This window comes from Lycium barbarum, chromosome 11 (assembly GCF_019175385.1).
Source record: "Lycium barbarum isolate Lr01 chromosome 11, ASM1917538v2, whole genome shotgun sequence".
NCBI classification, from domain to species: Eukaryota; Viridiplantae; Streptophyta; class Magnoliopsida; order Solanales; family Solanaceae; genus Lycium; species Lycium barbarum.
Genome location: NC_083347.1, coordinates 993,332 through 1,008,055, shown reverse-complemented (window position 1 = coordinate 1,008,055; position 14,724 = coordinate 993,332). Strand labels below are relative to the sequence as shown.

Here is a 14,724-nt window from a genome sequence, read left to right as displayed (position 1 = left end):
ATACCAACTTCAATAGACGCATGACATATATTTGTACATATACTTATAACACTTATATCACCATGGCTAATGACATTCATTCTCACCTCATTGAGTCATTTAACTATAGTAAATATATATGGTTAAGTATTTGTCCTCCAATTAATTTACCAAACTGGAATAAATGGGTAAAAAGAAATTGAAAAATAAAAACTAGTATATATCTCTTTTTCTTACCCACACCACAGTCAATGCCTTAGTTGAGAACGTGACAGTCAATTTCCACATTAGCAGTTTTAGAATGACTCTTCCTCATCCCTTCCTCTTGCACTTCTTCTTCATTTTCTTCTGAGCTTTTTTCTCTTTCATTATATTACTCACTATTATAAGCTGTGATTATCTTTAATTTCCTTGTTGGAGCTGATATTTTGTTTTTTGACGACAAATTTCCTGCCTTTTTTCTCGCTATGGGTTTCTTTTTTAGCTAAGTTGCCTCCTCCTCCTCCTTGATTTAATTCAGTTTGTTTGTTATTGTTGTGGAGTTTATATCTCTTTCCTTTGTTTTAGGGTTTTGTATGTAAATACATAGTTGCTTAGCTAGCTAAGTTACCTGCCCCTCCATCTCTAGCTGCAGAAATACAACAAAAAATCTGGAATTAGCTACGAATTTTGTCACTAATCTGCCAGTAAAGAGCTCGTAGCTAAAAGATTTTGTTCTTGAGCTATAAAATTTATGCGTAGCTAGTTCCTGTTTTTTTCAGTAGTGATCAAGAGGTAATTCTTCCTTTAAATTTGTTACAATGGTTGATTATCAAGATCATCGAGTTGGGAAGGAGACATTGTGGATAAAGCTCAAGATTTTTGAGGATGATGTGTTAGAAGATCACAAACAAGTCCTAGAAGATCATCAGGATGATGTTGTTGATGAAGATGAAGATGAAAAGGAAGTTCAGATTAATCCGAAAAATAATGATGATAATAATACGAGGATTTGTCATGTGTGTAACAAAGGGTTTAGGTCTGGTAAAGCACTTGGGGGTCACATGAGAATTCACGTTCAGGCTTCCAAAAAGCAGCTGTACCTCTCTGGTAAAAAGTGCAAAAAGTTGAAACCACTTGTTGACAGGTACTACAAGAAACGAATATTACAACAAGATCATGAAGAAAAATTAGATTTAGAGAATTGCGACAATCAGTTGCTACCAACTTGTTCAATCTGTGGGAAGAACTTCCCGTCCATGAAATCGTTGTTTGGGCATATGAGGTGTCATCCTGAACGGGCATGGAGGGGAATTCAACCTCCTCATTTGAAATCTCCTGATGATAATAAAAAAACGACTTCTGCTACTACTAAATCTGAGGATTTACTAGTAACCGCTACTAATGAGATGGATAAAAAAACAGCTTCTGCTTCTGCTACTACTGATACTGCTTCTGGTGGAGATTTATCTAAGCCGGTGCCTGGCTGGTCAGTGAAGTCTAAACGAGGCCGCAAGCCCGTTGCTGAAGAATCCACCAACTCAGGCCTGAAGGATGAGGAACAATTGCGCGATGCTGTGAATCATCTAATGCTGCTAGCCAACGGAGATTCAGTGCTCGAGTCCGGCCTTACTGGAGGGGGCTATGATAATAAGCATGGAATTCGAGAAGAATTGGAGACAACGAACAGCAATTCTCTTACTTCAAAAGTTGAAACTGATCAAGAATTAGCTTATTGTGTTTCTGAATCGATGATCAACGAGAACAAGAAGAAGAGAAGGAAGAAGATGAAGTTTCTTGATTCAGTAAAAGATGCAGCTAGTCCAGTTTCTCTTGATCATGACCAAAACACGCCTGAAAAATACAAGTGTAACACTTGCGAAAAGAGCTTCACAACTCACCAAGCTCTTGGAGGGCATATGTCTAGTCACAACAAATTCAGAATGGTCATTCTAAATTCCGATATTACTAATGAAGAAGCATCTGCTAGCAGCTCAAAGTTGTTGGATGATAGCAAATTATGTTATAGTAACAAGAAGTTCCCAATGAATAGGTGTCAATTGACTTCGCCTAGTGAATTCAGCAACATTAATGGACGAAGAATTCTGGATTTTGATCTCAATGAATTGCCCCCTGATCATGAAGATGAAGTTGCTGATCATCATGGGTATTTTTCATTTCTTCCAATTTAATTAACTAGGTAGCTTTTAAATTTCTAGTTATTGCATATTTTTAGCTTTTTGGTTAGGAACAACTAGTACTAATTTCTCTTCGCAGCTTGATATATAATCGCATAGTAACCTTCTTGGTTATTATTTAGTTACTATTATCTTTTTGCTTTTTTTTTTCTTGTTTTCAATCCTTAATGGGTGTTTCGAAGTAGGGCTAGCTGTTGGCTTTTGTTCTTATATTTACAATTATCTTTATGGGAAGCACGATTGTCCAACAATGTCTGCTGTCAGTAGGAAAACACCAAATGTATATACTATATTGTACAGGAACTCTTCTTTCAGTACCAATACATGGCTTCCAGTCTAATTTTTTTCTCTTGCTTTTCGTGTTTTGACCGCATAACAAATTGAAAGCTTTTTCTACTTGGATTCACTGTATATTTGATAGCTCGATGGTTACAATTCTCTCTCTCTCTCTTATGTTTTTTGCGTCACAACTAGTTGAATATTTGTTGGTCATGGCAATAGTGGTTTCTAGGCTCAACTCGCATACCGGGTAACTATATCCATCAAGGCGCTTGGACAGATGGGAAATGCTTAATCAGCCTTTTTGCTTCCGTTGAAATTTAAACCTGAAATATCATGGAACCCATATAGCAACACCATAAATTCTTCTTTTAGTGAGACTAGGAAACAATAGTCAAGATTTTTGTAGTGGAAGTCGTGATAGTTTTGAGATTTGTCATCTAGCCTGATGGGGAAAACGAAAAGTTTTACTTTTATGGTTTCTCACCTGATGTCCCGTACCTATATTGGGGCCTGATTAAATCTGTATTAGCGTTGGAAAGTAATATAGGAGCAAAGCGCTCCCTAACAAAGGCGATTCCGTATAAGGAGAACTTGACCCAAAACGCCTGATTAAGGATGAAGGGAAAAAAAAAATTAAAGGTCATCGAAAATCAAGAAACTCCTCAAAGCCGGATCTAAAACTTTGCTTGCAAGTGTATAATATAACCAACCTATAAGACTTAGGAACCCCCTCATATACGTAATAGCCAACAACTTCCCGAGAATCTTCATTTTTTCCTTTTTATTAATTAATGCAAATTAGTAAAAGGAAAAATTGGAAATCCTAAAGGAGGTTATAGAATCAGTGAATATTTACAGGTCAACTTGAAAGTGTCAACATAAGGAAAAATAACAGAAATAAGGGAAACCGCGTAATTCACGGCTTTGGGGTAGTGAAAGAATACCACTCAAGAAAAAGAAAAATCCAAAATTACAACAATCAGCATTAGGAATTTGTTCTCCGAGAGCCTTTAATTCTTGCTCCAAGGTATGTATCATTTAGTCAATTCATTACAGTGTATTACTAGTTTACTACTATTCCCTCCGATTAAAAAAAAGTGTCCATTCAGCCATTTGCATACCCCTTAAGAAAATACTAACTCCTAGACAATAATAGGTAATTTGATTAAACTATCCCTAATTAAAAAGGTATTGGAATTTGGCCATTTAACACTTACCCTCTATTTGGATAGTTGTTTCCCGTGGTTCTTTAATATACAGTATGGTACGTATGGTAGGGTGTTGTATTGTATAGTACTGTATTAATGAACACAATGTTTGGATAGACTGTATCGTTTGTTGTGATATAATAACATTTGTATTGTTTGGTTTGACTGTATGATAACTTGTAAGTTTACTAAAATAGCCTTAACTCTTAATTAGAAATTAATTTATATGTATTAATAAAACTCAGGTAAAGAATAAAATAGGAACTTTAAAAAATAAGTAAGTAGTGGGTGGGGTGGTGAAGGGGAGGGTGGTTGTAGGATGAGAGTGGGGGTAGTGGGTGGGGGTGGTGGAGGGGTGGGTGGTGTGGGATGAGGGTGGGGGTGAGTTGTTATGGAGTGGGGTTGGGCGGTGGTGAGGGGTAGTGAGTGGTGGTTGGGGTGGTAGGTGTGGGTGGCAGAGGAGTGGGGTAGTTAGGGGTGGGGGTGGGTGGTAGGGTGGAGTGAGTGGCTGGGGTAGGGGTGGGGAGGGGGTGAGTGGCTGGGGTGGGGGTGGGTGGTAGGGCGGGGGTAGGGTGGGGTGAGTGGCGGGGGTGGGGTGGGGAGGGGGTGAGTGGTAGGGTGGGGTGGGGGTGAGGGGTGGATGGTAGAGGGTGGGGTATAATGGAGAAATGAAATACGTAACCACGGAAAAACCACCAAATCTGTGGTTTCAAAAATTGAAATTTTTCATGGTTATATAACTATGGAATGAACCACGGGTTTACAACACTATACCACATAATTTTAAGAACAATGGAAACAAACATAGTTTCATAGAAAACCATATATTAATGAATCACGAGAAACCACCATTCAAACAGGGGATTAGAAAAATAAGGTTATACTTTCTTGATTTGATAAGTAGATACTCTTTTTGAACCGAAACGAGTATTAGTTATAATCGATGCGAGAACCACATCTCGCTGATTTATCTAATTTTTTCCCTAAAAAGAAATATAAAGTAGAAAGGGGTGCACAGAGTATACTTACACACTATGTTTACACCTAATTACACTAATTACTATGGTTAGATAATAAAATGAGACGACAATGTATATTAGTTAACTATTCCCTCCGAATCAAAAAAAAGAGTTCACTTAGCCATTTGCACACCCCTTAAGAAAATACTAACTCCTAGACAAAAATAAGTGATTTGACTAAACTACCCCTAATTAAATAGGCATTGGAATTTGATCATATAACACTTAATAGGGGCAAATATGAAAAAATAAGGTTAATTCTTTCTTGATTTGCAAAGTGAACTCTTTTTTTTATCTAAGAAAAAAAAGCTAAGTGGACTCTTTTTTTGATCCGGAGGGAGTACTATTTAAGTGATACAGTAACGTTAATTAAAAAACATGTGATTTATTTATCGATTGGATGTAAAGATCAAATATGACTATATTTTTCTTCGGCTGGACACTGATGTTAGCTTTAACATTTCGGTCTAAAGAGTTAAGATATTTTTCCTTTGTTGATTCACTAACTTATGGACCTAAATCCTAAACTCAGAAAATACAAAAGATAAAGAGAAAAAATAAAAGTTGGATGTTTGTGTTGAGAAAATGAAGAACATCGTGCCCTTTTTGTATTTTGTCGATACATATACTTGGTCGTGACTCGTGAGTGTGTTTTGCCCGAGATAAAGAGAAGCAAATAATGTTTAAAAATATAGTTGCACCTGGTGTTTATACCCAACTAATAAATACATTATATATATATATATATTCATATACACTTTCATTATTAAATTAATTATATATTTTGACCTTAAATTGTAATTTAACCATGATAAACTGGTACGATTTAGTGTAAACATCGAGTACGAATTAAATTGTTTCCATTTTAATATTCTGGATAATTTAGGAAGGAATATCGTAGGGAATTTGAAAGTAGTCCTAAAACCCAACTGTTTCTTGCCCACATTCTCGTGACCATTTATATGAAAGTAGCATCCATTTTTCCCTATCATTTTGCCTTTATATACCCCTACCTACCATCCTTAGTTGCATAGACAGATGTCGGATTTTAACAAGGGATCAAAACTATCATTATGCAGAAGTCCGAACGATAGTTTTAGATTGACGGTAAAATAATTTTCTTATCATTCATAGATTAGATTACAAGTTCGAGCCGTAAAATTAATTATTGATATTTATCTTAGGATAAGTTGCCTATATTACACCATCTTGGAGTGTGGCTCTTCTCCAGATATTGTGTGGACGTAGAATGTTTTGTGCTCTATGCTGTCCTTTTTTATCAGAATTATCAGTACATTCATTAGTTTTTTTTAGCAATAATAGGTTTGCACTTACAAATAGATATTTAAGTATTATGAGGACTCATGAATTGATTAGTTTTACATTGATCGCCAACCTATCATAACCCTCCTCTTTTGTTTAGGATTGAGACCAACAATGTAAGCAAGCTCACGCCCAACATAGATGAAGTTACGTATAAAACTTATTATGTATATCAATTATCTAGTCGAGGCAGTGAGTGGACCTGCTTTATTTTCAGTATACATCAGCACAGCTCACTAATCATCTTTTAGCACTTTCTTATATTTTGCTGATAATCCATTAGTCCATCATTGGTCAACCCACGCAACAGAATAGCAATTAAGCTATAAGTAAATTTCATTTAATTTGAGCAATAAAGTTTTCAAGTAATTGTCAAAGTCAAACAATCTTGCCATGGGCTAACATACCCCTTATCCACAATAGTTTACGGAATTTGTTAAAACTTTTTGAGTATAATTTGATTTTATGTACTTATCAACTACTATAAGGTAAAAATCAGAAGAATATATGAATTTTATTCAACATTTAGTGAATAAAGATCTATTAATTAAGTTGATGGAAATGAATTCTAAAAGGGATGAATATGAGAAGATTCGGTCACGCGTCCTGATTAATGCGAGAAGTTAGAAGATTTGCTAATGGCATTTATGTTTTGATATGTGTATGCTCAACAATTACTAGGGTACTACTTATGTATTTAAGTTTAGAAAGTGACATTTTGATATTCAATCTTATGATATTTAAAGATCAATGGACGTGAATCCCATTTTTCTTCAAAAGTCAAATTGTTGTCCTACTATAGTTCAAAGTTACTGGTATTAAGCTAGTAACGAACAGGTGGAATTTTCTACTTAGGATTTCTTTGGTAGTCGTTAGTACTTCTTTAGGTTTCTTTAGTACTCCCTCCGGTTTTGGCTCAAAATAAGTTTTCACTTACATAATCAAATAGAAATTAACTTTACCTATTCAAATTTGCCCTGATTTAACTCAAAACAATAAGTAGGCAAGAATCTTATTACTTAAGGTAGTTTAGTAAAAATACTTTTTTTTTCTAGAAGTTAGTGTTTTCTTAAAAGGGGTGAAAAGGGCAAGTAAACACTTATTTTAAGTCGGAGCGAGTAGTTGTTAGTACTCCCTCTGTTCACTTTTACTTATCCAATATTCTAAAAATAGATTTTCTTTACTCGTCATTTTTAGCTTATCAAGACAAAGACAAATTTTTTTTCCTGTTTTACCGATAGCATTAAATATTCAATTCAAATCATTTTTCAAATCCAATAAAGATACGCACAAATTAATATGGGTACATTGATAAATTATGCATTTTATTTCTTATTTCTTAAGGAATGTACATAATCAAAAGTGGACAAATAAAAGTGAACTAAGAGAGTACTTCTTTGACACTCGAGTAAAATATAAATTGGCATAAATAGCGTCCATTGGCATTTTCGGTTCTGTTTTTGAAAGACAACCAATGTCATGATGTTTTATGAGTGAAATTCCAAACTCCATGATAGTAATTATTTAATAATTACAGAAACTGAAAAATAGCTATTCGTGAATTTACATGTAGCTTAGGTTCATAGTAAACTACATGGTTATCATGGGCCAACACTTGAGCCATCTTATAAAAGGGCCATGGATAACAGACATGGTCAGGGCCTAACAAATCTTGGCCATTACCAAGCCACTCCACACTCACACTTTCAATAATCCAAATATACCAGTAGGCAGTAGACAATCCATCACACATACTATTGGAAAAGGGAATATACCCAGCTAACAATTGGATGAATAAGGATATGAGACCAGGTTAAAGAACTTCTAAGGTGAGCCCTTTTATAGAAGCAAAAAAAGTATCTCAGCTTATGAACCAACAGATCATCTTCTATAATTAACCTTGAACAAAGACTTGAGAAAATGAAAAGTGGGTATATCACACATCTATAAACATCTAAAACAAACTAATCTAACATTTCAACATTGCACGATGACAATGTTGATAGTAAAAACCGGAAAAAAAAAAAAAACTTCTGTAACATTAAGTGGGTACAAGTTCAGCATGATCATGAGACATCTGCATCAGAAACAGTCCAACGACAATGGCCAGCAACACCAACTGTATGAAAAAACACGAACCATACTTACAGACTATCTTCTGTAGCTTTAGCTTTTCATCAGTGCTTGCTAAATCTTCACAGTAACTTCCCAACTTCTCAGCTTGTGTCTTGAGCATTGCAGCCTTTGCTTCTGCATCTCCTAACATGTGCACCATCTGTGCTTGTTCTGAAGCTAAGGTCTTTTGTTCTTCGAAGAGGGTAAGTTGATCAACTGCTGCACTCCTCAACTTTTGGGCTGTTCTTGATATTGTCAAATACTGAATTTCAGCTTCAACTTTCTGTCTGAAGAGACCCTCGAGCTCAATTTCGTTAGTCTCTTCTTCCTTCTTTGAGCTACTACCTAAAATGGCTTCAAGTTCAGTAACTCTTGCTTCCTTGGACTTAACCAGGTCTGCTGCCTTCTGAAGTTTGTTTTGCAACTGTAATATATTATGCTTTAGGGTAACCACTTCAGACTCCAAGGAGTTCAGAGGATGTTGAGTACCATCCCTGTGCTGCGAAAGCACAGATGTGCTTGGTCTAGGGAAATCAGAGTCATCTGAAGGTATTCCAACATCCTCCAGCGAATGGCCAAAGATAATATCTTTTCCTATTTCTTTGAATTTCTGAATTTCTGTGGAGAAAGCACATCAAAAAAATCAGTCCAATTGCATGGATAACAAGAAATTCAACAGAGTTTTTCGAAGTATGTTCAATGGTTTATATTATTAAATTTGGCAGACAGACAAGGAAAGCTCAAGAAGAATGCTTGTGAACCACCAAAAATCAATGGATATACATATTGACTAAACAGATCAGTAAAAATACTTTAAGCATGGTAAAAACACACGACATAGTAAAGCTTATCTAAAAACAAGAACATTCACAGAAAGGAACTGGTCAACTACTTCATATGATATAATATGTACTTCCCCTTTAATGTAATTCTGAGGTCAAACGGGACCAACACCGATAATCAATAAAGAAAATATCCTAATATGTCAATGAAGGGGATGACTAAACTTGGAGTGCAAAGCACCTAAGCCCGTCCATCTGATGCTTCGAAAGCAAGAAACAAACTTTTATTAAAGCACCTAAGCCCGTCCATCTGATGCTTCGAAAGCAAGAAACAAACTTTTATTTGACCATGACTCTCAACCTCACCTACTAACTTTTGCCTCTCTGTACTGTTTTCTATCTAAAGTCTTGTGTAAAAAAAAAATGCTGTGTGGTTCGCGGAACCGGAAAATCAACGATACCATAGGAGGGAGGGGAGGACAGAAGAGAGGAAGCAACTTCAAAGTTATAGAGCAGTGACGGAAAAGTCAGCGACTAATAATTGAACATTAATGAGTAATTCCATTACCCTCTCAAAAAAAACATTAATGAGTAATAGAGTTCGTCTTTGTGTGTGTGTGGTGTATTCATGTATTTTCATATAAAAAGAATAAAAAAATATGAATTCTAAATAAAAGCATGAACAAATATATTCAATTCTCCTATATTTCCTAACAAGTTTTGCAGGAGAAAGATTAATTAAGGAATGAAGACAACAAACAGAACAAGAAGGAAAAGAATAAAAACTAGCAATACACGGTGGAAGCAAGAATAAGAGCCACAAAGTTGTGACTTCAACTGACATTGTCATGACTTCAAGTCACTTTTGCCAACAAATGTTCTCCTTGCTGCAAGGAAGAAGGCAAGAATAAGAGCCACAAAGTCATGACTTCAACTCACATAGTCATGACTTCAAGTCACTTTGTCCTACAAATGTTCTCTATAAATAGCAATCTATGTAGTACGGAAAAAGGCATCAAAGACAGTCACAAGAACTATTCTTGGTCTCTTTCTTGTAGTAAAAATATTTCTTTGTCCATAAAATATTTCTCGTCTTTTAAATTCCTATTTAGTTTTTTTTACTTCATAATTGAGTAATTTCTTTTGTTGGGATTGTTTATGAAACTTGATATATCTGTATACTATATATATATAATATATATATCTATGTACTATCTTAGTCATATTTGAATCGATTAGCTTTGTTGCAGGCTATATGTTCAAGAATGCCTATAAAAATTGGTAATATCATCAACTATCTGATCACATCGTGCAGGTATGATGCTTCTGTTGGAAAATTGTGGTTTCCTTCGACAATACTAAATTGCTTAGAAGTGTTGGAATTAGTCCTAATCCTAAATCGACAACTGCTTCAAACAAAATGACATGTAAGAAGTTTTGGTCAAAAAGTTCATCAACTACTGGGCCAAGAAAAGAGAAGGTGAGGACAAAGAACTTTGGAGAAATAAGAGCAAGCAACCTCTTGTTTCTCCAAGTGGAATGACGCAGATCATGGAATTGTTGACAGGAAAATTTGAATCTTTGGAGAAAAAAGTTGAAGAGATGAAAAAAGAAATGAACGCAAAAATGGAAGGAGTGGAGCACAAGTTGCATAGAATAGAACATATTCAGATCTTTACCAAAAAAAGAATAGAACATATTCAGATGCAACGCATCATCTACGACTCTAAAAAAAAAAAGAGGTTGCCCCGGACACTATTTTTTTGCGTAGAAAAGAATAGTTTTTTTTTTTTTTTTTTTGGCATTTACACTGAGTGAAGAAGAAAGCTAAGGAAATATTTCCCCCACACTTGAATTTTCATCCTCCTGGATTAAATCTCATTATAAAGTTATTCCTACCTCCTTCATTATCAACAACAAATAGTTCTCCTCCCTTGGCTGTGTAATAGGCACAGGTATCCAATTTTCTGAGTATTCTTCTCCCCCTGGTCTGGGCCTTTTTGCCATCACTCTTTCCGAATTTGGCTCCAACATTCTTGATCCTCCCACGTTAGGTGTAAAAAGAGGAGTATATACAAGGAAAAATAGCTGCAAGATCTCCCAAACTTAAGAGAGTTTCACTGTCATGATCTGAAATAACTGTTTCTTGGGGCACTGGAGATGGTGGAGGATTTTCAATGAGCGGTGGAGGGGGTAAAGGTTGTATCATAACTTGCACTTCATCTAATGAATAGAATCTTGGGATAGGACATAAAGATGGATTACAAACTGCCATAGTCGAAATTGAAATTGGCTCAGTATACTGCAAAAAATAAGTCATTATTTGCACCTAATTTGAATAGTCCCAAATCATTGTAGAGTTGTAGATGATGTCCTGCATCTGAATATGTTCTGTGCTATGCAACTTGTGCTTCACAAGTTTTGTATTCATTTCTTTTTTCATCTCTTCAACTTTTTCCTCCACAGATTCAAATGTTCCTGTCAACAATTCCATGACCTGCTTCATTCCATTTGAAGAAACAAGAGGTTGCTTTCTCTTATTTCTCAAAAGTTCTTCCTCACCTTTTTCTTGGCCCAGTAGTTGGTTTTGGACCAAAAAATTCTTACATATCATTTTGTTTGAAGCAGTTGTGGATATAGGATTAGGATTAATTCCAACACTTTTAAGCAATTTAATAATTGTTGACAGAAACCACAATTTTCCAACAAAAGCATCATACCTGCACAATGTGATCTGATTGTTCATGATATTAACAATATATATAGGCATTCTTGAACATATAGCATGCAACAAAGATAATCGATCCAAATAAAGATCTGCCCCGTCAATCTACTACTCAAGAAAATAAAAAGAGGCCTTACCCTGTACTTAAGATTTCTTACTTTGGGGTATCCTTTGTCTCCATTAGTTTCATATCCCCAATCAGCTGTAAAACAACATAGCTCATTCTCCACCTAATCCAAATAAGGCTTTGTCTTGTCTATGAATGTTGAAGCTTTGCTAAAGGGTTGTTAACAACCTTAGGCAACACTAATTATTACCCAGCTCAAGCAAAGCCAAACAATTACCAAACAAATTTCTTCTAGGGGGCTCCCAGAACCCTAGCAGCACATGCAGCTGCAACTACAAAGGTTCTCCTTTAGCAATCTAAGTTTCTAGTGGTCCTTAGCTGCAAAGTTTTCATTCCATCACGGGAAATAAAGTCCAAAGTCCATCTAAATAACAATTCCAGGAATAAGCTTAATTCTTCCATAACAAAAGTAGGCGGGATAGATATCCTAATTTTACTTTCCCGCAATAAGAAATTGAATTCTTCAAATTACAATCTCTAATGTCCTAACACCATCCTATAAGTCTATATCAGGTAAAACAGATATACATGAAGGTCTGCATGCAAATAGAAGAGTTAAAATATACTTGTGCGAGAGGGAGAGTCAGAGAAGGGAGTCGCATCAAGTCCAGACAAACACAGAAGGATATAAGCTTATGTAGATTTTTTCCGATTAACATGAGATTGAACTTGGTCAATGGGTTGTTGGACATGCTTTAAGTTGAACATGGCCTCTGTATCAATAAATACGTTCCCAACAAGATCTGCTGTTGCTAACAGAAATTTATGAAATATCAACACCTTCACAGAGTATAATCGTGAAGTTATTATACCAACAATAATTTTAAAGAACCAGAAAATGGCAAAATACATGACATTAACGCACATAAAAGCTGCTTTTAGAAAAAGAAAGAACACCACGGTCAGAGATACACACACATTATGGCCACCAAATATAAACGATTCTATGCCTCGAAGAGGATAAAACATAGCTGGTCCCCAAATGATTATTTAGGCATATGCACATTATTAGGATTATGAATGCTACCTCCTAAAATAATCCACTGACTTTATAGACTTGATGTTATTGTTCCTATAATAATGCTAGCATATATTTCTTGAGTGATGCCAAAATAGGCAATGTCAAACATAAGTACCATCCCCTTAGCATATTGATTCAACCAGAAAGACACCGCCTTGTGCAACATACAGAATATGCAAAGTAGAACAAATTTCTGAGGCAAATCATGATCTACATCGATACTTTTCATTTAAGCAGAAGTAAAATTGAAATTTTCAACAAGAACTAAGGATCTACCTTTTGCAAGCGCTTCTTGAGCAGCCTGGAAGCCGAAGATAGATTCCATCAGAGGATCATGATCAGTGGATGAACCTTGATTCTCACTCTTCTCTTCCTTAATCTCCCATGGAGATTCAGCAGCTAGATCTTCTTGTGACACATTTTCAGACTCCCTATCATTAAGTTCCTCACCAATTGGTCTTTCTCTGTCCTGAGCTTCGTCACTGGATTCTCCATCATAAATCATTAGCCTTTCACCTTTTGTACCGTTACTTGTAGCATAGTTACCCTGCATAAAGAGAAAATTAGAGCTTCTCGAGTCAGATTCCATGCTGGAATGAGAGTTTTCCTTCTCGACTTTGACCATTTCTCCTCTAGGCTTTTTACTAGTTTCAGCCCGACTTTTTCCCTGATGAGGTTGCTGAGCTGATGTGCCCAAGCTTTTCCCACTCAAACTCCTCAACCAATGCTTGTCAGATGGATAACCAAACACCACAGGTGATCCTTCATACCTTGCCTTTGGAGCACTAGCTGCAGTAGAAGACCTACTACTCCGATCCTCGCTGTTCTCTGATTCGGATACAGCATTGAAAATCAGGGAGTCACCAATTACACCAAAACCATCAACCAGAAATCCGGTACTCCTGCATACTGCATTCGTAGACGAAACAGATCCATCGCTTTTTTGGATCCTTCCAGCAGAAAAGTTTACACCTTTTGCTGAATTACCAACCGGATTCGTCAAACCCCGTTTCAACTGCTTATCACTGTTTACACTACTACTATCCCCATCCTTCCTTGCATCCCGCTTCATCCTTTTCCATTTCTTCAACCCGAACCCTTTAGTTGTCGGAGACGATTTCACCAAGGGAGTTGAAATTTCAATTCCCTTGCCTTTTACATCATCCAATTTATTACTACTATTATCCTCACTACCCTCACAAGGTAGGGGTAAGGCTGCGTATACACCACCCTCTCCAGACTCCACTTGTGGGATTACACTAGGTATGTTGTTGTTGTTATCCTCAGGAGTACTAGACCCGTTACTTTCTACCTTGCTTTGATTACCATGTACAAATCTCGGCGGGGTAGTCATTGCTTCATTATCCTGGACAGAATTACTAGCTGAATTTTCACCTTCCAAGTCCATTACTAGAGAAAAATGTATAGGGTCGGGTTTAATGGTGGGTCGGGTTTAATTGTGACCAGAATTAAATTGGTAGGCGCCACGTAGGATAATAAAGGCGGGGACAATGGGACTTAACGGTTCAAGGGTATATATGTGCTCAAAGTATAACGAAGGGAAAAATTAACTTTTTAAAAGAGTAAAGGGGCAAATCTGACCCTTTTTCCGTTATTTTTCGAATCCAAGATCAAGATCGAGAAAAGTCAAGTATCATTCCAGCTCGCGATTTCAAACAAAATTCTCAACAAAATTGAATGGGTTCATTGTTTAAATAGGAAAGGGAGAAGCAATATAGTAAGTAATTGGGCGTACCTTTTCATTCATTGTTATCCAGAAGATTTGTGATGAATTTGAAGAGAATTTGGAATTATGGAAACCCTAGAAGCTGGCCAGATATGGTAATTTTATAGCCCGCCGAAACATCTAGAAATAATTTTATTGTTTTTAGCACTGAACTACTCCCTCGTTTTCTTTTGCTTGGCTAGTTCCCGTTAATAAAATAAGTACTTGTTGTGATAATAT

General features: G+C 36.1%; 2 protein-coding genes across 2 annotated transcripts; one reads left to right on the top strand and one right to left on the bottom strand.

Moving 5' to 3' along the window:
• The first annotated feature begins 269 nt into the window (after positions 1 to 269).
• LOC132617267 (zinc finger protein ZAT1) lies at positions 270 to 2,477 on the top strand. The gene has a single exon (XM_060332235.1). The coding sequence runs from the start codon at positions 780 to 782 to the stop codon at positions 2,148 to 2,150; it is 1,371 nt and encodes a 456-aa protein (XP_060188218.1). The 5' UTR covers positions 270 to 779; the 3' UTR covers positions 2,151 to 2,477.
• A 5,324-nt stretch (positions 2,478 to 7,801) lies between these two features.
• LOC132616757 (WPP domain-interacting protein 2-like) lies at positions 7,802 to 14,508 on the bottom strand. The gene is made up of 2 exons (XM_060331406.1): positions 13,035 to 14,508; positions 7,802 to 8,721 (listed from the first exon to the last, which is right to left on the bottom strand). Exons 1-2 carry the CDS (start codon positions 14,164 to 14,166, stop codon positions 8,030 to 8,032), a joined length of 1,824 nt encoding a protein of 607 aa, XP_060187389.1. The 5' UTR covers positions 14,167 to 14,508; the 3' UTR covers positions 7,802 to 8,029.
• Between the last annotated feature and the right edge of the window lie 216 nt (positions 14,509 to 14,724).

Excerpts from the sequence above, each read along its gene's own strand:
- LOC132617267 (XM_060332235.1), top strand. The coding sequence starts at position 780 with ATGGTTGATTATCAAGATCATCGAGTTGGGAAGGAGACATTGTGGATA.
- LOC132616757 (XM_060331406.1), bottom strand. The coding sequence starts at position 14,166 with ATGGACTTGGAAGGTGAAAATTCAGCTAGTAATTCTGTCCAGGATAAT. Across the intron at positions 8,722-13,034 it reads TCAAGAAGCGCTTGCAAAAG|AAATTCAGAAATTCAAAGAA; the intron begins GTAGATCCTTAG and ends CTTTCTCCACAG.